The sequence below is a fragment of the Watersipora subatra genome, chromosome 3 (assembly GCF_963576615.1).
Source record: "Watersipora subatra chromosome 3, tzWatSuba1.1, whole genome shotgun sequence".
Lineage (NCBI taxonomy): Eukaryota > Metazoa > Bryozoa > Gymnolaemata > Cheilostomatida > Watersiporidae > Watersipora > Watersipora subatra.
This window is the reverse complement of record NC_088710.1, coordinates 50,401,785-50,428,288: the sequence shown is the minus strand read 5'-3', so window position 1 is coordinate 50,428,288 and position 26,504 is coordinate 50,401,785. Positions and strand designations below refer to the sequence as shown.

At 35.3% G+C, this 26,504-nt stretch overlaps 1 protein-coding gene across 1 annotated transcript; it reads left to right on the top strand.

The window, feature by feature from the left end:
• Positions 1-113: 113 nt before the first annotated feature.
• Positions 114-11,468, top strand: LOC137390197 (cholesterol 25-hydroxylase-like protein 1, member 2). Its single transcript, XM_068076488.1, has 6 exons — positions 114-221; positions 2,610-2,822; positions 3,224-3,436; positions 3,715-3,919; positions 10,436-10,672; positions 11,191-11,468. The coding sequence occupies exons 2-6, from the start codon at positions 2,616-2,618 to the stop codon at positions 11,256-11,258; spliced, it is 930 nt and encodes a 309-aa protein (XP_067932589.1). The 5' UTR covers positions 114-221; positions 2,610-2,615; the 3' UTR covers positions 11,259-11,468.
• Positions 11,469-26,504: the final 15,036 nt, after the last annotated feature.

The following is a 26,504-nucleotide window of genomic DNA, read 5'->3' as shown; positions in this document are numbered from 1 at the left end:
TCTTACGCTAATCTAAGTAATCCAATCAGAGCCCAGTAAAAGGTCCAATAGGCCGATCTGTAACATTTTTCAATAAAGTTTGGTGGAATCGAGCGTCAAATACACTCGGCTCCAAAGCTGTCGGCTCAATTCTCTAGTTATTGTCAAGCGATTGCAAGGAAATCAACAGAATTGTGCACCTGTATTTGTTACTCTTTACGCGGGCGCTGTTAAACCATCGGGTTAGTATGTTTCACAAATAAATATATCATTTGAGTTGTAGTAATGAATGGATAGTTGGTAGTTTTTGTGGTATTAAGTTTATTGGCACGCTTGTCGTTGATTTGTTAGGATTGTTGCAGCTTTCTTGCGCAGCATAGAGAGCATAGACTTGCGCTGGTCACTACTTTTTCTTTTTATTAACAACTATACAAAAGAGCTGTGCTGACATAACCGGTTGCGTTGAGTCATTGGTTTCAAACCTTTGTTGGCTGGGGCATAAAAAGTTTACCTGAACCAACATTGTAAAGCCGCTGTCACTCCGACTGCACAGTAAAACCAAATTTTAACACGGTTAATCAACAATAAATAATGTCTAAGACGGCGAGCCAAGAGTACATCATACCATAATATTTAGGCTTCCAGATATAACAAATTATATTTTTCATAGTATGAAGTACATTGCTAGCTAGCCTTTCACTGTGCAAGCTTCAATCTAGCTGTTTTGCATTCCTTGAGGCTCAACAAATATTGGTTTCTCTTAGACAGCTCACTTGCAATTGTTTTTTGTAATTTTTGTTCTGGTTTGTTACTTTTTGTTGCGGTTGTTTTTTTATATACCTGCTAAATAGGAACGCTATATGCATTAAAATGCAATCAACACTATAGGGCAATGTTCTTATTTGTCATATCGCAGCTTACAGTGTTCGATAATTATGTGCATGCAAAATTCAAAAGTTCTTGTTACCAAGCGGTGATTTGTTTCTATACGGGTAATTTTCTGCGAATATATAGTCTGATATTTATTGTTAATATATTAAATTAAAAATTTTTTGCTACCCATCCATTCATAAATTTATCACACATTTTGCTCCAGAGGTAATTGCATAGGCTCTGCGATTTTCCTTCGGAATAATTTAGTTAGGTAATGGTTGGCTATGTCAGCGTAGGTCTCAGTAGCTTATATTAGTTTCTAGTGTTAATTTATGTAAGAAGGTGAAAAAGCCTTTTTCAAGATTTAGACCATAAGTTCACCTTCTGCTAATAACATTAGATTCGGTAAAACCTGGTGCAATCACAATAAAGTAACTAAATAAACACGTGCTGCCATTACATAGATTGGAGAATCGCTTCAGTTGATTCTCACTTATTGCTTTTCAGTTTTTAGGTTACATGTAGTTGCAAGTGTGCTAGAGGTTACTCTAGAGCTATTTTGAAATCAATATGGATGTAACTGTACACATTGTTATCACAATAGTCAGTCATGTGTCAACTGCCTGAAGTTTGTGTGACAAATCTCTCAAAGTACTTTTACGGAATTGTTTTTGAGTTGGCTTGAAACTAACTGGTCAACATCTCAATTCAGAAACTACAAAATTCAAACTCTAGACAAGATTGATCAGCAATGATTATAACACACCAATAAATGTTCTAAATATCTAAAGACTGCAGGACATGGTTACAACTTTGAACCTTTCACATAATCTGCACTCATAGTAATTCCCATAATCCAGAAATAAAAAAATGTAGAGATTGTGAACTGTCAGCTCACAATATATGCTATATAGCTATGCAATATAGCTATATAGCATAGCGTATACTATATGGCATAGAGCGTATGCTATATGGCATAGCTCATATATTGTAAGCTATACATATATATATAATATACAATTTATATTATAGATATATAGCTCATATATATATTTTTTTTTATTTTATAGCTCATATATTATTATGGCTCACAAATATATGACAGCTCATTGGCTGCCATATATTTATAGCAGCCAATGAGCTGCTATAAATATATTTTAGAGCTGCCATGTAGCTCTGAAGATTAGTGTTCACACACCATTGTTTCTACAATGTTTACATTGGTTGCAGTTTATTCTTACAAACTAATATGTTGTTAAGGCCCAGGGATTCCCAACCAGGGAGGAATTCTCTCTAAGGGGTGATTTTGAATATACAAGGGGGAACGGAGAGGTGTCTGATTTGATAAATTTTAAATTTATGTCCTGCGGTGTGATTTTGGGTATCATCATTTAAAATTTTGGTTTTATTTATAACACTAGTTACTGATAATGAGCTACTAGTCAGAACCCAGATATATGTGAACACATCCATCCAGATTCTGATTGGATAGTACATTAAGTTAGTCATAAACCAATTCACCGCCATGCCGAAGGGCATGTATTGTGTGTTGTATGCTTGCTGTATAAAAATTTATATTATGGTATTATATGTTTAGATATGTACAATAAAATGGGATTATAATTTGTACCGGTTGTTTTTAGTCATGTGAGTTAATAGCCCGGGGAATCAAATTTATGAAAAGGCAAAAGGAAAATTGAATGAAAAAGGTTGGAAAATCCTGTGTTAAGTGATATCTCGGTTGTTCTTCTATCAAGGTCGCGATGGAGCCAGAGCGAGAGTTCCGAGTATTGCAGCCCATATGGGATATAATCCGAGATGGTCGCGAGGATTTCTTGGGCTCACCGCTCTTTCCGGTCTTCATATCCGTGACTTTCTACTTCGTTGCTGTTCTCCCATTCATGATCATTGATCTTTATGGTAAGGAGTGGCACCGGGTCCAGAAGTACAAGATACAGCCTAACAAGGAGGTCAGTTGTTCTGCAGGTTAAAATACACCCCAAGTAATATATGTTCTTTTTTTCTAGAGCATTTAAGCATCATCGATCTCTTGAGAGCATTGCTGCAAGAATTTTCCAATAAACATGTGCTCCGTCAAAAATCCGGTCATTTGCAAAGAGACTTGTTGTAGAGCAGATCATGTAAGGGTCTGTTATTGATGCGTAAATTATATTATAGTTGGCATTGTAGGCTACTTTGTTTCACTAATACTGTCTATACTTCCAAGCATCCTGGCCTTACAAACTTCAGGGAACCTGATTGCGCTATTCTGGCATCTAAGAAGCCTACAATTGCCTTGTTCATGAAAGATTATTCATTTAACAAAATTAGTCGAAGACTTGGTTGTAGCTTTTTTGACATTTTCTTATAGGTAACATGGCCTATGGTGAGGCAGACTATATGGGTGACATTTTGGAACCATGTGATGTACATACTACCTAGTTCTGTCGCTCAATGGATTTGGCAGCCACCGATTCCTTTAGATCCAATTGCACCGCCACTCTGGGAGTATGTTTGGCAGATATCGGCGAGTTTTGTCATATTTGACACTTACTACGGCTCAATCCATGCAGTGTTTCACAAGGTAGGCTCCTCGTACACCGCTATTATATTCTATCCATTTAACTCATCGTTTCTATCGTGCTAGCGCTGCTGTGTACGTACCCTTAGGAAATAGCACGTCTTCGGCTATCATTGTGGCTACCTTTAACTGTCCGTCTACCAGTAGCTTGTTCACTCAAGCTCTTCGGATCGTCCTGCAATTTGTTGTCTAGCAGTATGTATCTTGTTCTAATTATGCATAATTTATTGATAAAAAAGACTTGATGTTAAATGAGGAATCGCTTGTTTGTTGTTGGTCAGGTAAGATTCCTCTATAGATGGCTACACGCCATACACCATGAGTACCATAGTCCCTTCAGCTGGGTCACCCAGTACCTTCATCCCTGGGAGCTCATCATTGTTGGTTTCGGCACAACCTTCATACCCTGGCTCTTCAATGCCCACTGCTTCACCACTTACAGTTTCATGTTACTAAATATCATCATCGCTGTTGAGTCCCACATAGGTGAGTGATTTAAGACTTCTTTCTATGATGACAGCTGACTCATTTATCTCGATATCCTGATGAGTTGTCATACATCGGTGTAACTGTTTAATCGAATAGATCCATGCGTGCGCCTGCTATCAAAGGGTGTCAGATGTGTGCGGTTTCTGTGTTTAACCTGTAGAGAGTAGTGCGGTAATGGTTCAATGTGGCCGGTAAAGTATTGATAGTTTCACAAATTTACATAATTGTGCGTAAGTTTCCTATACTAGATGGTAGCCATTAGGCTGTATAGAGTGGCTCATTTCAAGTGAAAAACAATTTCCAACATTTTACTTCCTCAAAGGAGGTATTAGGAGATGTTACCCTTTATTTGCTCAGTTCTTACATGAGATGTCTACAAAAAATTGAAATTGTACAAAGCATAGCCATCAGTTCCTTCTCATAGGCCCATTGCTCAATAGTTAATAGACTTACAATGTGGGGCATCTGGTTTGCCTAAGGCTTGTGTGCAGGTGATGCATTGACGTTTAGGCATCCTTAGCGATTATATTACCTGTTCAACTTAGTTGCAAAGCTTTTAGTTCTACTGTAAACAAATGGAATATGTTGAATATGTGGTAACAAAGGACTGAGTATTGTTCATAAGCTTAAACTAGAGAAAGAAAGGTTTATCTTTTCAATTACCTGCACATTTGATAAAAACTGATGGGTTTTCTCTTCACTGTAAGAATGTCATGTGTCTGACCTTTATCTGTAGCAGGGATAGGTATACTTACCTCATGTTCAAATGAGCATTCATACTGTAGTAGAGATAGGAATACTTACCTCATGTCCAGATGAGCATTCTTACTGTAGTAGAGATAGGAATACTTACCTCATGTCCAGATGAGCATGCGTAGAGAGATAAAATTGATAAAGCATCAGTACAGATTGGACAGCGTACATCCAAACCTCGACTTGCAATCCCTCTTAATTTATGCATTTTTTGACATATATGTACTGCGTAAAGTTTGAACAAATACTCGGCATGACATGCGAAGTAAGTTCTTAAATACTATGCCTAAAATGTCATGTAACATTAGTTTTATAAATAGAATAAAAATAAGCAAAGTGTAAAAATTATTAAAAATATTACAAATGAAGTTAATTTGAAGTATATCTAGTGAAGGCTAGTGTAAGTAACACCACAAATGACTATCACTCTTTGTACTACTGACTCTCAGCATTCCCAGTCACTCACTTCCATTTACGTTTCTCTAAGAATAACTATAAAAGCCTGTTTTTCCTGATTATCATTTTATTTATTTAGCTTTGACATATCAATTAGGTTTTCACGTAGTTTTATAGAAATCCATTCAGTTTAATGCTATATAATTGCTTTAAGTGTTTAACATTGTTTTTATAGGTAACAAATTAAATCTTGTTAAAACTAAATCTTGTTCAATTGGTATTATTTTCAAATTACTTCAAATTTTCAAATATTCTGCGCTGAGAAACAGTAATAGCCTTGCATACAAGTGCCTAAAAAGTTCATCATTTGATTTTAAATTCACAAAAAACTTGCTCAACAATTAATATGGCAGCAGTCACCTGCAGTAGAGTGTCAGCTGAACTGTCTATAAAGCCGCCGTCACATTAATCCACTCAAGCTTTTCTTTTTACAAATGTAGCAATCTATCTCAGCAGTCTTGATTTAACCTCATTTAATTACTCGCGTCATTCCAAGCCATTGTTGTTTCAGAACTGAAAGCAATATCTTGCATATCATGATAAATATGTAACTTTTCAAGCCGATTTGTCACCTGTAAAATTAGCATTTATCATATCGCATCAATTTCTGTGGCACATTTTCCTGTTGTTTTTGTTTTCATCGTACCGTTTTTAAAGAGTGTCTAATTTTTTATGTTCGTACTGCTTCATTGCCTAGGTTAGCACTTGGAATGGTTTTCTAAAGTCTTTTCTGAAAAAGTGTGAAATGATTTTATATGAAATGAAAATGTGAAATGATTTATATGTATGAACTGTATAGAGGAAGTTTGTGATCCTTTTTAGCATTAGGTCTAAGGGGTAATGATGCTGCAATTTCTCAAATGTTCTCAATTCATTTTAAGCAATAAAAATAAAGTATTTTTTCAAGATTAGTTACGCCCATACTTGAAATTATATCACTTATAAGCTGCTAATTGCTTACCTTGAAACCAAAGCGAGAGTGCCATGAAAAATTTAGCAGTCAACTTTATAATTTAGGTCAAATTCAAATTAGGTGTTCATCTTCAAATCATGTTTGATCTTGAACTCTTGTTTCTCTCTGAACTATAGTTATAACTCTATAGACTTGAGCGGGTTATTTGAGCCTATCTCCATGTAGTGGATGTCAATAATCAGTTTGACATGTGCTAATCTTTATGTAAGCTGCTGGCTCATAGAGGTTAAATCAATAATATATCGCTCACTGGCATTGTATCAGTCGGCTAGGTATTTCTGACTTGGTAGATTAGCTTCACTCTTTCTATGTAACTTGTCGTGTTCTCCTTTTTCATTCATATGTCATACTTGTCATCGGTTCAGTCTGGGCTATTCTAGGAGTTGTTGAGTAATAATAATAGAATTATATGTTCTTATAGTGTTATTGGGTCTGATCTCGTATTTTCGTGTTTTGCCATAGAGCTTATTGTGTTACGGCTAGAGTTTTTGTATTTGGCGCAGAGGGAGCTTTCATGTCCCACACGAGCCATTGTAGTACGGCTTTAGACTTTATTGACAAATAGTTTTCATCTGTAACACAGAAGGAGAAACAATACTGAATAAATTTTTAAATCATTTCAAGCTCGCAGGTTTTTTCTTTGGCTTGTTGCGTTAATCGATGGCAATTCTACATAAAATTGTTGCTTGTACATTCCTTTAATTTATCAACAAAGTTTTTTACTATAAGCAAGTTCAGGACGGTGCGCTCATGGCTTTGCAACAATTACTGTTTTTATAATTCTTTGGGCTGAGCCACTAGTTGGAAATCATTCGACGTGCAACTATTAACTTCTTACTGGCGACCTTGACTTGTGAGGTGAGGGACATGAGCTGTAACTTGCGCTCATTGTAACTGTTGAACAAAGCTGGTTCATATCCTTAATCGTAATAATGAATTTTAGTGTTTGTTTGTGTGTCCAGTTATAGCAATATTATTTTATATACGAAAATTCGCATCGTAGTGGATTTGGAACCCGGAACCTCCAGGTCTGCAGACAGACGTTCTATTCACTAGGCCTAGCAGCGGCATTGCTGTACTGTTTTATAATTGTGGTCATACTAATTACATCGGTTAAAATATGCATGTTTAAATTGTTTGGAAAAATTCGCAACGCCAGGCATCCACCTAGCAATGATATAATAATGATATTTTACTTTTTGCTACTACTGACAATAAGGTTTGTCAATTGTAAGTGCTGATGGCAATGGCGCATGGCTGTCGACAAAACTTCCTTATAAACTAAAGGAGTGGTCGACTTTTGGTGTACACATATAGGGGCTTGTCAGTTAACAGCTCACCCCCGAGCACTCCTCAACATTGGATGGCGAGCTAAGTGGCTTCTACACCAATGTTGCTTGACTGAAAGCGGAATATGTATAAACAGTAAATTCAACACCATAGCCGTTTAACACACAAATATGTGAGTTGAAATAAAGCCCTAGCTAATCATGCAGGATTATTTTTTATTGCTGCGATGCATTCATGGATGCTAAAAATATTGACATAGAGGAGGCATGAGTGTCTGGATTTGTCAAAACTTATGTAATTTAATTTGGATTTCTCCTCGAGCTGGTCCTTAGGCAATGGTGTATTCACAAGCTGGCACTTAGACAATGGTATATTCACAAGCTGGTCCTTAGGCAATGGTCTATTCACAAGCTGGTCCTTAGGCAATGGTGTATTCACAAGCTGGTCCTTAGGCAATGGTGTATTCACAAGCTGGTTCTTAGGCAATGGTGTATTCACAAGCTCTTCTTTAGGCAAAGGTTTATTCACAAGCTGGTCCTTAGGCAATGGTGTACCCATAAGCTGGTCCTTAGGCAATGGTACATTCTTAACCGGCGATATCAAATGCTCATGGAAGCAATGTCTTTTGATAGATTTTGCATGATTACATATTTGTCAGTAGACTTGCTTTTTCAAAATAGTTTTAAAGGTCCCTTTTCTATCACTATGTTTCTATCGCTATGTTTCTATCGCTATGTTTCTATCGCTTTGTTTCTATCGCTTTGTTTCTATCACTATGTTTCTATCATTATGTTTCTATCACTATGTTTCTATCACTATGTTTCTATTGCTATGTTTCTATCGCTATGTTTCTATCGCTATGTCTCTATCGCTATGTTTCTATCGCTATGTTTCTATCGCTATGTTTCTATCGCTATGTTTCTATCATTATGTTTCTATCACTATGTTTCTATCACTATGTTTCTATCACTATGTTTCTATCACTATGTTTCTATCGCTATGTCTCTATCACTATGTTTCTATCGCTTTGTTTCTATCGCTATGTTTCTATCGCTATGTTTCTATCGCTATGTTTCTATCGCTTTGTTTCTATCGCTACGTTTCTATCGCTACGTTTCCATCGCTACGTTTCCATCGCTACGTTTCCATCGCTACGTTTCCATCGCTACGTTTCTATCGCTACGTTTCCATCGCTACGTTTCCATCGCTACGTTTCCATCGCTACGTTTCCATCGCTACGTTTCCATCGCTACGTTTCCATCGCTACGTTTCCATCGCTACGTTTCCATCGCTACGTTTCCATCGCTACGTTTCCATCGCTACGTTTCCATCGCTACCTTTCTATCGCTACCTTTCTATCGCTACCTTTCTATCGCTACGTTTCTATCGCTGCGTTTCTATCGCTGCGTTTCTATCGCTATGTTTCTATCGCTATGTTCCTATCGCTATGTTCCTATCGCTATGTTTCTATCGCTATGTTTCTATCGCTATGTTTCTATCACTATGTTTCCAGGATGCATATAATCCAAAGATTTACGTCATCCGAAAGTTTTGTTACTCATAAATTATTATCAAATGTTTCACGCTTGTGAAGAATGCACATGGCACTTATCAAGGATGTTCAAGAAAATGCTGCACAAGCTATTCCATTTTAAACATTTTCCACGCTTCAGTCATTCTTATTTTAATTTGGCTCTGAATGCGTCGCTTTGGCCTTTGCGTTGAAATCCTCATTTTTTTTAATAAACCGCCCAGGCTAATTCGTATCATGCAATTGTCCATTGAAACGCTCATCGCGTGGTAACTTAATGTGCGCACAACTCCAAATCTGCATCATGGAAACATTGTATATTTATTTGCTGCTTGACGGAATTATTGCAGACACAGGCTCGCCATGTCTGGTAGACAAGTGCAAAAGTTTTGCTCTTTCACAGAATTAGCCAATATAATGTAAGCGATGCAAGGGGCCACTCTAAGGGCACTCCAAACAAATACTCAAACTTCAGGCTTCGAGCTCAAACATTCCATTGTTGGTTTTTGCTTATGTAAGGAGGTCTAAGCTAGGCAAGTCATCTGTAACTAACATGTCACGTGTAATGGAGTAGATGGCGAGGCTAGACAGCTTGTACTAAGTTAAAAGATTTTCTAGATCAATTAACCAATACCAGTTCACTAGCTGTAGTAAAGCACAGTACATCACCATTTTTGTCCACTAATGTTTCATCAGTGGATAAAAATAGAAACAGATAGGCCTATATCACGGATCAGTTCTCTGCTATCATTGGTTGTTACTGGATGAGTCTTATTAGGCGGTATCAAAAGGAAAGGAGTTATGAATTTCAAATTGCCAGAGTAAATAGATGACTCGCATGTTAACCAGCATTTTGATTATTTTAACAGATTTCACAATTTCACAGCAAGTGCCACATTTCTAATCACTTAGTATGAACTTGATATTAATGCAGTCATGTATTCCCACTTCATTTACTCTAGTGTTAATGTTCCCTCTTATCATATCCTCTGTGAATTTTTAGTTTTGTCATAGGTAGCTGAAAGATGTCAGATAATTTTATTTAAAGACTGAACTTGCCTATATGTAATATACTGGGTGGTTATTGTATTTTATCCAAATTGCGTTTTGCTTATCGATGAATTCTCTAGTTGATGTCACGAGTGTGTTGCAACAGTTTCGTTTCCATTATGTTCACAAGCATCTATGCTACTGGTTTGTGACCCGCATGCTAGTGCTATATTGTTTTGATCAAGATAAGACTAGGTAACTATATAGGTCAATTAACTAGATCTACACTTATCTCCTAGACTCGGTCTCCTTTGTAACCCTTTGGCCTTGACTCAATGTAAGCAGTCTTTGTGAACAATGTTGTTATAGCTAATGTAAAAACATTCAGCATTAACTGCATAGAGACCTTGCTTTCTATCTCAGAAGTTATTGATTTTGTTCTGACCTTTTCTTTATCTCAACTCGCTGTTCTATCATGCTCCCCGATTCGATTGACTCAACAGTGCAACGCTTCTTGTAGGCTTCGATTTCCCATGGGCAGCTCATCACTGGTTTCCATTCGGTATCTACGGAGGGGCCCCAAAGCATGATATGCATCACTATAAACCTCTCACCAATTTCCAGCCCTACTTCAACACTTGGGATAAGCTGTTTGGTACCTACTGTCCACCAATGTCGGCAGGTGGTCATAAGAGCGCCGAACTCCTCGCTTTTGAGTCCAAAAAGCGATCAGAACGTCAAAAGAATTTTAAGAATGGTATCTACTGACATGGAACGTTTGTTTCATGATAGCATCTCACAGCAGTATTGCTGTCAGCTGTCTGTGCCCTTTGTTGTAATAAATAATTGATATTGATAATTGATATAACCAAATATTTTAATTAGCAAGTTCTTATTTATAACACTATTCAAAAGGATGCCAAGGTGGCCGATGATAGTATTTTATGTAATCAATGCAACTCCATTTTTGGAGACAAAAAACCAGTGGCCCTTTCACACACATTTTATTAGCTTGCCAAAGTCAGAAAATATTATCTTTGATTGATTGTTGCTATTTATCTTATTTTAATTTAGTTGTTTTCCCGGAATGCTGGGTAGATTGTCGTTCTATGTCAAGTCAACATTTAGTAACAACAACGGAATATCAGACGGAATATCGAGATACGGCTCTGATTGGCTTCTCTTATCAGTTGTAAGCAGAAGATAGTCTTGTATGAGTTAAGATTATGGGAGTCCAGTTGTTGACCATTGGTTTCCGATCACGTTAGCAAAGAGTATTCACTGTTTGTGGTTGGCTTAATCTTTATGTTTGGAAAAAACTTGCGCCTGTTAGAGCCGCTTAAATCAATGCAATTTACTAAGCACTAACCATTTTTATAGTCACGGCTTTACTTGTTCACTTAAAAGCAAGTTTTTATCTTCATATCTTTCTTTTTGTTAACCTTGCTAGATTTAGTAAGCAGAGATAACCATCACACAAGATCATTGTTCGCTGTTCATTTTTATTCTGTACGGCTAATGCTTTCTTTGTTCAATAAACTGATGGCCTCCTATTAGCCCACTTCTCATCCATTGTCATAGCGTCTCAGTCTATTGCAAATACCTTTACCCTTTCTTTATGTAATAATACTCATTTAGACTGCTTCTCAAATATTTACAAGACCCAGCTCATTAGCTATATCATCCTTTCAAAGGATCCATTAGATCAGCTAACACTTTGAGATATACTACATGCCCACAGGCTGTTATCGCCAGTATAATTGTGCCCTTGTATGCATGTGATCAACCTTGTCAAATTTCTGGCTAAGAAAATGAGTGATCAAATTTTACAGATTTTTTTACTAAACAACATTTATAAACAGTTTTTTTTACCAAACAACATTTTTAAACAATTTTTTTCAGCGGTACTTTAATTTTCTATACAAATGCTCAAAAGGCGTTTCTGAATGTCACTCTTCGTTTGTGTGGTGTATTGTCATATCTTCAGAACAGGTTTGTGGTAAATATATGAATGGAGAGCTGGGTGCCAAGGAAATAGCATAACAGCACATTGTACATTATTATACATAACACGCTTGCAGACGATTATCTGCAGGCATGTGGTATCGATATGTTTACAAAAAGTGCATAGCTGACAAGCCCCAGTGTTGTGGTAAGTCAAGAAAACTTACTGAAGGTGTATTTTTCAGAGCAGCCTCAAATTTAGGTATTGGGAAGGTTGTTGCAGCTGGAATTTCATGTTTCCAATTTTTGAAATTGAACAAATATTGACATGGCACATAAACCTCAAAGGGCTGGCATTGACTATTTGAGAGCATTTACTTTAGTATTTCAATAATCGATGTCACTTAAACTACGAAATGTTAGCACTATTCAATGCCATCAGAACACCTTTTACAGCTTATTTATTAAAGATGCCTTAGTTTTGTGACTGTTTAAGTTTGTGATAATGGTTTGTAGAAATGAACATTTTCCTAGAATTGTGCCAAGCGTTTGCATGTCATCTTTGGAATTTGATTACTACCATAAATAATTTTTTATGGTAGTAATATATTTGAACCTTCAAATATGCGGTAACATATTTGAAATATGTGGTAACATATTTGAAATAGGTTACCACATATTTCAAATAAGTGGTAATATATTTGAAATATGTGGTAACAAATATGTGGTAACATACATTTGACTGCTAGCAGCCTTCATCGTACAGCATCGAATTCTAGCCAATCCGTACTATAATCTTTATTATAATAAGAACCGTGTACGTCTGTCCGATGCGACGGTTGAAGGTTGGAAAAAAGATCGCATCGCACAACGGCTCGGACATTCAGCTTGGCAGCCATGCGCCACTCGACCACCTTGCTGCATTTCGGAGTAATTGTACACATAATTATTACATGTGACAATCTCATGGTGCACTAAACTGCCAAGGTACTAGTATAAGATTAGAGTGATAGCAGAATAACTCTCCTTTAGTAGAACAAGATGCCCCACCAAGTTAGAAATGCTAAAGCTAAGATCAATAGAAAATAGTTACGAGCACAAGTTATTCGACCCTAGGACACTTATATTTCGCTAGTATTTAGTTTCGTGAGTCGCATGCAGAGTAAAATTTCACTGCAACTTAATTTCGCAGCTCTGATGAGTGCGAAAATATAGTGATGTGAAAATAAATGCAGTGGAACAAACCTCAGGTTCAGTTCACCGCAGGCCTGTATTCACTGGTTGCAAGTTGGGGCGGCTAATGTTAAGCGACTAGTTATGAATACCTGGGGTGTTGAGGGGGGCGGTGTAAGCCCCCAACAGGTTTTTCTTATGTAGGGCCTCAGCCGGGCCTCTCGTGTGAAGTTTTAAAAATTTTTATCGGAAAGTATCAACATTTTTCTATTTTTTGAGATTTGTTTTTTTTTTAGGTGATGTGACTGATGAGACATTTTTAAATTAAAATAGGCAAAACTTGACCGCAGTTAAAACGCTAAAAAAAAGACATCTTTTTCTTTTGAGCTTTTTAACAAAGATCAATTTTGCCGATTTTATTTTAAGTTCATACGGAGGTTTCCATGCTTTCGATGGGACATGGTCAAGCAGATGTTTGATAAAACTTGATATTTTGCAAACCTTTATAAAGGTCGTTAACAAAAATATTTTGCCACTGATGATGATAATAATGACGCCTAAGAACTACTAAAAGTTGATGTTTGTCTCTATGGCTTCGAATAAAGTGATATTCTATAGCGATAAAAACCGTCTCCATAGCCGTTGGGCAAATAACTTTTTGAATAAATGATGTTGAGATCGAGTTATCTGAAGCAATTTATCATTGCGTGGGAACGGACCAAACAAATCCGTTTGAGATTGTGTTTGACCTTGTGTTTGAGATGAAATGTTACATTTTATTCGAGGGCGAGTTATCCGAGTTTGACTGTACTTAGTCGCGGAAAGTTTCTAAAAAGTTGAGACGCCTCAGCCGGCCAGCCGCCCCAGGGAGTACGGGCCTGGTTCACCAATACGAAAAAAATTTCAATTTGGGACTAGTTTGTAATTGTGAACCGCAGGTAGAATGGTGTGGGCGAGGTCGATAATGCAATTTGATCGCTTGCTGCCATTTGTTACTTGGACTATCAATGAACAAAGCTATTTAATTTCGCGATTTCGCTCGTTCGTTATGATAGTTTAGTTTCGCAAATGAAATTTTCGCGAGAGGATGACTCCGCGAAAACGCGAAAGTTAAATGAGGCGAATACATAAGTGTCCTAGGGTATTATTTACAGAACATGATGTTGAGCACATAAAATCTGAGGAGACTCAATCAATCTCTCTGATCAGCATCGGATATTGTATTCAACTCATGTGGTTTATGTTTACTGACTATGTGGTTTATATAACTTGATGGCTAGTTGACAGGCCCTTCTCTAGTTTGTTAAATCTTAAAAGAAGTTGTTGATTGTAATAACTAGCTGAATTATTTAACGGTCCTCATCACATTGCTACGAGACAAGTTGCAATTCATATTTGAACTTTACGTGTAATCAATGATTGTTTATGTTTTCTGGCCACACGGTGAGCTGGTAAGCCATGAAGGGCTCTGCCAGTCCGATAATATCAACGTGCTGAGAATATCTCTTATGAATATTTTATTTCTTTACAGTTTAACAGTCAATTGTTAAAAATCTCGGGATGCAAACTGCTTCTTGCGAACTTCTATGTAAATCCTCGGTTGTGCAGAATATTACATAAACATGCTCATCATATTGGCTCATGACCATTCTCTCTTGGTCACGTACACATCTGATAGCCAATCTAATCTCTCTCCTTGATTGTGGCTTTCTGAGTGAGGTTAGCCTAGGAGTCTATGTGATTTTATGTCGACATAAGTTTCAGACGTGTTTCAACTACGGATAGAGTTTTAATTTAACACCAACTCATACACATTCATCATAATCATAAAATGAGTGTATTAATAATGTAAGCAAAACTACTTACAAGTAAGCGTGGGGGGCTAAGGACATTTTATTGTACTAGCACTTGTAGTTCGGAGATTATTTTTATGCGCTGGCTGGCGTTATTTTGTAGCGGTGACACTTCCATCAGTAGAAGTGAAGTATTTGTAGAATTATCAGTTTTATATGAGTGAACAATCATTCAGATTAAACTGGAGAAAGTCACAAAGTCATTGAAACATCATGTCGATATAAGCAGATGTGTTTATATACGAACTGCATTTGCTAGATTTCTAGTAATTTTTGTCTGACAAAGTTTATTTTGGTGCTGAAGGCAACTGTTTCAGTGAACAGCATGAGTTCTCTGCTAGGGGTTTTGTGACCAATACTCAACTGGAGTTATAATATTAAAGAACGCAAAAACATCCACATACACCAAACATTGTAGATCTCCAAAGCAGATGCAGGGAAATTTTTATCATACTGCAGCTAATATATTCTGGGACCCTTTTACAACCAGGTAAATAACTTTGGTTGTAATTATTTTGACTACTGAATACTCGCAAGTACTGATGGTAGCAAATGTAAGGGATTATTCATCTATATATATATTAAATATACATGTACTGTATATGAATCTCAGTGTTTGTCTTTTTGTTTAAACCCTTGGTCCAGTTATAGCTATTATAATCTAGCAATGAAAAATCCAGTGGCCCTGGATTTGATTTTAGGGTCTCCATATTTAGAGACAGAAAACTTAGCCATTAAGCTGCATGAAATACAATGGATTCATTGGTCAAATGGTCATTACACTGGGTAAGGTACTCCCTTGCTTGGGGTTAATAACTAGTGCTGTTGACTGTTAGGTAACAATTGGTAAGCTGGCCCAAAATGCGGGTATTGTTTTAGTAAAGATCTAGCTTTCTGTGCAAATTACTCAAATTCATTAGGTAATTATTCTATTATCCGTGCAAAGCAGTGTATTCGGTTTGTTAGATTATAAAATAGTACAAAATTTTGGCAACAATCTAATTTGTCTTAGAATAAATTTATAAATCCACTTTTCACCTTCATCAACCATGTATAATCAATGACTGTACTTTTTCATGCATATTCTTACGCAAAGAGTCCATGGAACAGGCCTACTAGCTTTGAGCATTAGAGAGATCGCAATTATGAGTTGTCAGCTTTTGTAATTTCAGTAACTAAACAACTCCTTATCAATTCAGATTTATGGCTGCTCAACCATGCATTTTTTGCTGGTTGAGCATTCAGAATTTGTAATCATTACTCTTTGTTATTTTGTCATCCATCTGCACAACAGAGCTCTGCTAATAAACACTGTTCATGCAATTTGATGCTATCTAATGGACTTATGGAATTATCTTCTCTTTAAAAACAACACTAAATAATTGATATATTGTGAATAATTCCAACAGCCTACAGCAAGATTTGAGATCTTAGTACATGTAATGAATTGTACAACTTGTACAAATATGGTTGCATTGTCACGCAAAATGAGGTAATGGCAAAAAGGGAGTTTCTGACGGTGAACTACAAACCTAAAAAAGTCAACTATTAGAGTACAACTAGCTCAGGTTTGCTTTATTTCTTGAAGTAGTCTGCGACAGGCATACAGTTATCGAAGAGCATTTTGGATTCTGTTCCATTCCATTTCTCAGAATGAGCTTTCTAAATGGCCGGTACTTGACATTTGTAACACTACTAATCAGATACTAAAATAGGTTCAATGTCATGCGTCAAAAAGGCGACACACATTTATGTGTTAGATTATCTAGTTTACTTGAATAATCTAAAAACATCAGGCCAGGACACAAATATTAAAAATGCTTTTTATTCGAACAAACACCAAGAAAAAAAGCTAATAAGTTGATACAAAACAGCCTACCAGCTACACACTACTATTTATATTTTATATATTGTTACAATTGCTTATGTAGAATATTAATGTGTATTTTGGTGATTTTCCAATTTTAAAGAAACATTATTTTGCGCATCACAATTATTTACTAATAATATCAGCATTTAATTATTTCTTATTCACTCTGCATACGTTATTTCCCAAATTTCCTACTTTTGACCATTTGAAGCTCATGCATGATTATTCTACAAATCCAGTACAATAGAAGTCTTAATTTAGTAGCCTGAGAATCAGAGTCTGGCTATCAGTCATCGCAAGTAATAAAGGAAGTTCTGGCTTGAGTTAAGCACAAACCTGCAATTATATCCCGCCAGTTGTTTCTGTTTTTTTTAAGTTCTTCTCCTGTTCTTTTTTCTAACCTAACTAATCAAGTTGAGGTTTCACAGCAATTGTCAAACCCTCCCAACCTGAAAGACTTTGTACCCTGTCTTGTTTGTGATACTAGAATGTCTCCCACATGTATTTGTTAACCTGATATAGTCTAATTTAGTTTATCAATACTTTCAGATTTATTAAATTGGATTCATTTAATGTTTTATGATGTCACGGAAAGCTTGCTCCAAAGTGTCACACATTTAAAGAAAACCTTTATTTTCTACTTAGGTGCCTAGAAAATGTTTGTGGTACAGTAGACGCTCCTATGATGAGACAATTTGAACAGATTTGACAATAAATCTCTAATAAACCCTTTAATTGAAAAAACCTTTAAAGGGTTTATGGAGTCTAACAAGCATTCAACCAGAGCTGGCCAAAGTCAGTATTGATTTTAAAGTTATCAGTGCCTGAAGATTAAGGACGTAGGAGTTTTCCTTGCATGTGTAAAAAGAGCTACTAAGAGAACCATAGAAAAGGCCTTTCTTAAACTTATTCTAAGGCCTTTTTATGTAAGCAAGTACCCTGGCAGTCCCGTGTGCCATGAAAAGATCGCCAGGTATATTTATTCTGAAATGCCAGAAGGCGGTTGGCTAAGGCAGTTGTTATAATGTTGGTCCACTATGCTAAAAGTCTGGTATTCAAATCCTGTACAATGTAATATTTTTGCTCAACCTTCAACTATGGCTTTACGGGCACAGCTCTTGTTGTAGAGGTAAAAATCGAACATAACGATACAAATAATAGTCAAGTATAAAATGAATAGTGTGAAAGAACAATAAAAGTTGAAATGTCAAAGGTCACGTCCTTTTATCACATCTTCTAGCAAGAATAGCCAACTTTGGTTTCACTACTTGTCAAGTATCTGCTCGAAGTTTACAATAAGAATAAAGCTGTTTGTTTTTCTAAGTTCATACAAAAACAAAAACCAGCTCCCTTGTTTGTTTAGTTTAATGTTAAGCAAATAAATAAGTAATTATGTGTATATTTTGTCTCAGTAAGATAAATAAAATGTATATAATATATTAAAAAAACTAGAATAAAAAATTATGTTCGAATGCAGAAAGTTTACATTAAAATATTTTTCATTTGTCTTTATGGATGTGGAATACTTCAACAAAGGTGTTCAAACTAAATTAAGTTTAAATAAGAGGTCTTTCATGGCTGTATTATTTTGGTATGTCTTAGACAACAATCCTGATGTCTCTTTCCTACATAATACAGCAAACACAAACTATGCTACATTGTTATATGTACCTGTAAGTATGATACTACTCTGATAATTTACTCTTAATGAGTATGTCAAGATGCTGTTAAACACTCCCAAACATTTTTGGCCAAACAGCTGTGCTGATCATTTGAATATAGTGATGTTTATGCTGGTTATGCTAATCAGAGCTGTGTTAACCTGTGTTTTAGTAAAAATTGGAGTTGTGTGATAGTGCATGTTTCTTGATATAAATTGTTTGTTGCTCAGTCACATTATGGACATATACAGTGGGTATGACAGCAATTCTATGGGAAGTATTTAAATCTGTCAAAAACATCTTCATTAACCAGGATGAGAGTTGTCTGTTCATGGTTGCATGCACAAATACCCATACTGGCCATAAATTACCAGCATAATGGAAGATTATATTGAAAAGTTGTAAACTTTGCATATGTGTTGCTATTTTTAAAGAAGGCAAGAGAGGAGATGTGAGAACTACACAAATGAGACATCAATGTTTGCAGCTGGTGTTTTATACCAATCACGTCTAGAGCTGATTTGTATGTGCAAAGCTCTCTTTTTGTATGTCAATCTTGAGAAATATGCCTACTATTGTATTTTTATCTTTAGAAATGTGGTTATAAGTATTTTTTAATGAATGTGACTAATTGTATGTACTGTAATAACAGTATGTTGGCAGTCCAGTCTGGCAGCTTTGAGTTTCAACAGCTCCTGTAATAAATGCTGACTTTAAAAAGGGTGTAAAGTGGCGGTAAACTTTGGCGGTGTGTAAAGTGGTTGAATTAGGATTAATACTTGGTAGGCCCACCCTTTGCTCTTGACAGCGTCTTTGCAATCTGCCAACCAGCTATTCCAAATCTCTTACTGTCACAAAGTGATGCCATGCTTTGATTCTCTTCTCTGTTAGTGTTCTTTTATTGGAGGGCTTATCTTTTGTACAAGGCAAACATAAAAACTCAGCAAGTATCCCATCTGCTTCTGTAACTGTGTGACCCATAAATTTTAGCAAAAACAATGATGTTGACATCAGCTCAGCTGAGAATGTCACTTTTGGCAAGATTAGTTGAAGAATGGCAACAAAACTTGAAAAAAACTAGCTGTAAAGTTGTATTTGAAAGCAGTACCCTCATCCATCTTTTTAGTCAGCAAGGATAAACTCTGAGGCTATTCTCGATGCTTACTATAAGCTACAGGCTTCAGGTAGAACCAACAGACGTTGAGCTTTGAGGCTCTCAAAACACAGTTACCAAAAGGTATTGAGGTGAGTATAGACCAATATGAGTTAACAGGGTCACTTCCACTTCTACACCAACCAAATCTGTTTGGTGTAGACGGAAAAACAGTTGTAAAAATGGCTTTTTTTCTAGTAGCTGACATAAGATCAGTGCATCTGCAAATGCTGCATTTTATGTTTGTACGTTTTTTACGGCAGTCATCGACAGAGTAATATGTGGAATTGACCAATCATATCTCACAATGTTAACAGCGCCGAAGATACAAGCAAATGAAATGATATTGATGATGTAGTTCACTGGCTTAAAAAAGTGACCCATTTTGTATAGATTCATGTAAAGACTTTGCAAAATCGTAAACAAATCAGAAGCTTTTCCAACTCCCACTTTTCATCGGAAACACAACTCCTACAAATCATCATGATGGAAATGCATCTTCACCTCCAGTTGTGGAAACTTGTACACTGTTTTTACATGTAGACCAGGTAGATAGACAGTTTCCACATGTAGATGTATATCATACATATACATCTACATATCTACATCCACATGTAGATATACATCTACATGTATGGTTGTTGTGTTTCTTATTGTGTTATGCTCTGAAGTGAGTTGCAAGGATCTCAAGTATATAAATATGTCCTTTTAAACAAAACAGTTTTGGAGCTTATCTTTGAATCTACAGTACTGTAATTATGAAGGATGCTGCCAGCTGACAGCATCAACATAATGACTATTTAATTCTACTTTTTTCTTTCCTTTTTTCACAATTTACATAGTTATTAATGATATTAATAATTATTATTAGAAATTAAACGAAATTATTAGAAATTCCATTCACTCACAGCGATTCTAAGTGAGTCTCACATAGAAATCCATAACTGCTGCACTGTAACTATGTGTAACAATTTATAAGTATTAGTAACTATGTATGACTATTTATAAGTATTAGTAACTATGTAGCATTATTTATAAGCACAATATTAGTACCTTTATGTGACTATTTAAGGATATGGAGCATTTATAAGCAATAGGCTATTTATTTTATTATGTACCTATATATTACTGCTATAATCAATAAAACAGACTATAACTAGAGATAAAACACTTCATTACTATTAGTTTCTTGTTTGGTGAGAGCAATCTCCAGTATATAGCAATTATATTACTGCCATATATAACTATATATAAAGCTGCATTTATTCCGAAAATTTGCATAGATATACTTAGCACATTGATTAGTAGCCATTATTAGATTTCCCATTGATTTTGGTTTTCTAGTACAAATTACCTGCCATTTTAGGTTAGATACGCAACGTGTGTCAAAGGTTATAGATTTGGATTTGCTAACAATTCATGGAAACTAAACAAAACAACACACAGGAGTGGTACTATGCTTCTTTTTGTCATGAGCTCACAATCTTATTATGACTATATTCATCATCATCTGCACCATATTATAGTTATTTTATAACAGCCTTTTGAAAACAAAGAAAGTTTTGGTTAAACTTGCCTGGCATTGAAAGTGTTAAGATATGGCACAAGTGTTTTCTTTTTGATGTCAAGTAAGCTTGTTAGAGTATGCTAACAGTGACCAAATTGACAATGGGGTCAGGGTAACCACAACTCCAAATAACTCTTAGATGAACTCACTGCTCAAACTATTTTACTCAAGTTTGAATCTGAATCTGGTTTTAATTTAAAAAGGCAATTATTTTACGTTCAAAGTTTCTTTTAAATTCTATCTTTCTGACTTTGTTGCTGATTTTTTAAAGCTTTGATCAGCTCTTATTTGAGTGCTCGAAGGGTTGAAATTACACAAGTTTAGTTCTAATTAAATCTATAATCTTAATTTGAAGGTAATTAATAAACTGTTATTTATAATGTGTTACACGAAAGATATTTTATAGAGCATCATAGAGACAACTAGACAGCATGAACGCATCTAGAATGAGAGCAGATAAGATCAATGAAGTACAGTCTGGGCTAGAAATGACAGTTGCAAAAGGATGTGACATCATCGATATGTCTAATTACACAAAAAGAGATATGCAGGTATTTATAGGGTTAAAGGCTACATGTAGTAGAGGTAGAGTATTAACCATAATTTAAGACAAAAATTCATACAGTATTTCTTAATCATTATTTACTATTTATTAGTGAAAAGTTACAAAAGTTTTAGTAATATTTATTGATTATAGAAAAAGAGGTGATTTAATGTAGACCAGAGACAAATTCACAAATTTCTTGAAAAGTTTTACTTAATATATAAAATCATATTATGTAATATATATTATATCTTAAATATATATTACATAATATAATTAACATAGCTTGTTTTAAATAATATATATCTTAAATATATATTATCTAAAACAAGCTATGTTTATCCTAGGTTTATGTTTAAAAGTGGCTCTACGACATAAATAAGATAAAGTATAATTCAAAGCTAAAAAGAACTCTACACTGATAGTAATAAGTGGAGTAACTGCTTAGCTTTAAAACTGCCTAAAAATAAAATTTTTCTTCACTACAATTCTTTTTCACGGTGTTTATCATCAGGCGGCTTTGCTTGAAAAATAGACACCTGATGAGCGATACCCTGAAACAGAATTGTAGTGAAGGAAAATTTCACTTTCCAGATAAGTTTTAGTCTAGTATATAAAGTACAGTGTATAAAATATGTAGGCCGACTGTTGAGCCATTTCAATATTTTATTTAATTAATCCAAATAAAATATGTTCCTAGAAAATAACATGCTTCGCTTACAATTTCTGATTTAGTACAGTCTGTGTTTTAAATATTGAGCCTGTAGTATACGTATGTTCTTCTGCTAAAGAAGGTTCGCAATAAAGCATTTAAGAAAGAGTCTAGAAAACTGTTATAAAACATCAAGTAATATCTTATCAGACAAGACGTAATGCACTTGAAAGTGAGACGATCATCTGCTCAAAGTGTTTCATTTCGATAAAATTTCTTTTCGGCAAACACAGGCACTCAGATTTCTGTATTGGTCTGCTTTAACTAAGCCGACAGCTTTAATTATATTGTTTGATTAGCAAATTAATCTCGGCGATATTTCATATTGAATCAGAGAATTTTCTATAAACTTCTTAAAAATCAATGGGAAGCAAAGAGAAGGGCCTTGATTGATGTTGATCCTTACGCACGCCGACTGTAATATCATAGTATTGTTCATTAGAATGCTATCCCTATTCAAACATAGGCACGTGGCGCTGAGAGATCACATAAATCCTTGTCAAGTGTTTATAGCCATTATGATAGGTGCTCTAGCGCTTACTGGCTTTAAACAAACAAATATGATATTATATTAGCTGCCTTATTTGTGACGACTCATCAAACGTGAGTCAGACAGCGTTCCTGTTCATCTTTACTTGGAAATGTGTTAAATGTAGGAAAACTTCCTTGAACTTTGTGTTTGTCGCTTGTTGGAAACCCTTGAGCGACAAGTGACACTCTACTTGGGTGATATCAAGTAGAGTGAAGTAAACCAATAGAAATGAGTGTAATACGCAACCAAATCTGATGAAAAAATGTTAAATTGAATATTTTGCTATTGCCGAATTTTTATCAACAGAAAATATAAAATTTGCATATTGCAAAAAGGAATATATAGAATACTTAAAATTACCTGTTTCACTGATACATCTAGCGTGCAGCACTATGGGGTATACAGGTTTCAAGATAAGCCACCAGGATGCGTTATGACCAGATTTAATGCTTATTGACCAAATTTTATGATTAAAAATACATCAAATCGCCAATTTTGATCATTTTTAGATGTCAGTTACAATTTCAAAAATTAATGTGGTTTTATGCTATTTTATATTTGGGAGAAATAAAACTTATAGCAGCTACAGCCGTATGGCAGTTTATGAGCTAGTTATAGATGTTTTTGTGGATCATTCAAAGTCTTATGTTTGAATTATATTTGTCTTATTTTTAAAACTCGTTTAGCAACATTAATTTGTTGTTTGGTTATTGAATTTTAAAATAACTACTAGATATAGAAAGAAAGTTAAAAAATCCACATTGAAAAGTCAACTTAGTTTTTGTAAGATCCTTAAAAACCTGTTAAGCACCTGTCAAGCACCGTCAGCTCACGAAATGCATTTAATAATCTAAAGCAGTGAGTACAATGCATTGCAGGATTACTGTAATTTGTTGGTGCTGTTCAGAAAAAAAATAATGTAGCATTTCTTATGTTTACAAATTTTAGTGTAAACTATCTTCTTTTGGTTAATCTAGTTAGTTTTAATATGTTTTACCTGCTATGTGTTATATCCTTTTGCTTTCATCATTGTAATTTTCACCTTTATTAATTTGAGTTTAGTGGCTAACTGTTACTCTTTTTCCTTTTTTTTTGGTTGTATGATTGTTGTATGGCATAATTCACTCTGCATTTTCTGTTTGGTTTTGTTTTTGCCTTTCACTCCTAGTATTTAAATAATTTCTTATATGTTATATTTATTGTTCTATAAACTGCTATTGCCATGTTAGTTGACACTCGCTATAGAAGTACCGCAGATTATGACATTTGTTTGCAAAACATAAAAAAACATTTGGCAGTTTGTGCTATCATAGAGTTTTGATGTCTCTGATAATCATCATCAATGATGATGATTATCAGAGATTTGGTTTCATCAATTTGGCTCTTTTCGGTTTTGGTACAAAAATAAAAAATAACTATAAACGAAAATATCATTAAATGTTTATGAAAAATGTACTTATAGCAAGAATATTAAGATTTTACAAGAAAACTCTGTAATCTATAGTAATTCTATAAAGAATATTTATGAGACATGTTTAATTATTAATTACCATGGAAAGTGTGTGCTAATAGAGGTACTTATTCATGTATTCATCATAAACAATGTATTAATAAAACATTACAGCATTCAAAGTAATTTTTATTAATGTTTTTTAACTTTAGCTTAATGTTGGCCCCCCTAGTCATTTGATGAAACTAGCGTGAGACTTCAATCCGTAAAGCTCCCCTCTTTGTCAGCATCAATACCTGCATTGAGCAGTCTTGTCTTGTTATGTAAAACATTCACGATTTACTACCTTAATACAAAAACTCCATCACAAAGAAGTACAACGGAAAACTCTGTATAAATCAAATAATTGAATGGTGTAAAGATTGAGTAGAAAAATTCTGATTGATATTACCTTGTAAGGTTTTCCTGAATAGCAGGAAATGTACATTACATTCACAGTTTCAAGAATTAATAGTAAAAAATAATAGGGAAATGTTTAGACAATTACTCGTTCCTTTCAAAAAGGCAGCATATCGCAATAAAGGAAAGTGGTGTTTTAATGTTTTCCACTGTATTCCTGTTTAATAGCCTCGGAGTTAAATAACAATTGTTCAAAGAGAGGGCTCAGCGTTCTTATCGCTGTGTCGCTAGCCCTACTGATTTAAAACAGGAATTGAGCCGAGAGAATAGACCGACGGTGATATAGCGGCAGCAGGATGGCAGCAGATCCTTCCTATGCCAGTTCTCAACAGCCGGTGGGTAAGCACTGATTTATTGATCTCTATGAGTTTGCAAGTCGTTTGTCAAGTCTAAAAGCAGATTTAGAGAGACGATCGATAGAGCCATGGTTAGTGACAGGAAATAACCTGTTGGCATGCTGAAAGGAGCATCCTCCTGAGTGGGAAACGAACTTCCCACGGAATCATATAACTCGTAATACGGCGTGGATCAATGTAACTGAATGCTGAGTGTATATGCAGTCCGAGAATATTATTATTATCCATCTTTACAGAATGAGATGAAGTAATAGCTTTGGCAGCGCATGATGACGACTCTAAATGGAGGTGAAAAGCAGAAGTAATTGAGACTTGATTATAACTGACACTGTAATTATTACGGTCTCTCAAATACAAATGTGTGCGTTAAACCCGCTTCTTCATTACGTTTAAAACAAAAAGTTACTATTGATTTTGGAACCTCTCGGCGATAGAATGCACTGAATCATAAACTGTGAAGCAAAGCTTAGATGCTATGACTTCTGTAATAATTCACAAAGGACTCCGCCTCATCTTTAAGAAAGTTGTCCAAGTTATTGTCTCTTTTGTGGGCGTCCGCATAAAAGCCAAAGTATGCCTCGCGACACTTTGTAACTACAACATAGGAGCATAGGTGAACCATTGGGAAAGCTTTCAGACAATCTTATAAAGAATCACAAAAAACTACGGAACAAATAGCTTGTTTAATAGATCCTGACAGGCGTTTAACGCAAGGATAATGTAAAAGATCACACAGAGCTGACAGACAAAGGTGTGTCTCCGTCAATGCCCAAAGACCATATATACCAGTTATACAAACAAACTGTTTGCAGTTTTGTTAGCATGATAATTGCACCAGATTGAGCATCATATATGATCAAGAAGTGCAACACATGCGCTGGTACATTAACACAATGACGAGAGATTTGCGAACCGAGCTGACACGAGCAGGCGTTACGTCTCATCTAATACAAATAAGCAGATTTTTGTTAAGGATCACTAAGTAAATATCATGTTTTTATTGATGATAAATTTGAGCCCTTTTAGCTCATCTTACCCTTTATTCTCCTACCCTTACAGCATGCATTCCATCAATATTTGAACTATTTGGTGCATAAATAGGGATCAAAGGGTTCAGGCGTTGTGCTTTTGTCGCTTAAAATGATGCTATAAAATTGATCAGCATTATTTTAACGCTGACTATTGAGGCTGGTAGATAAAGCTGACTGGAGTAAAGCTGCCAGAGATTAGACCAATCATATTCCGCTGTCATCGCAGTGATGACTTATAGTCTTTGCTGACGACTATAATTAACAAAGCTTTATTTCAATAACTT

What these genes read in the sequence shown, in the direction of transcription:
- LOC137390197 (XM_068076488.1), top strand. Translation starts at nt 2,616, where the DNA reads ATGGAGCCAGAGCGAGAGTTCCGAGTATTGCAGCCCATATGGGATATA. An exon ending in AGATACAGCCTAACAAGGAG is followed by an intron (nt 2,823 to 3,223) that starts GTCAGTTGTTCT and finishes ATTTTCTTATAG; the next exon opens with GTAACATGGCCTATGGTGAG. An exon ending in TCCATGCAGTGTTTCACAAG is followed by an intron (nt 3,437 to 3,714) that starts GTAGGCTCCTCG and finishes GTTGTTGGTCAG; the next exon opens with GTAAGATTCCTCTATAGATG.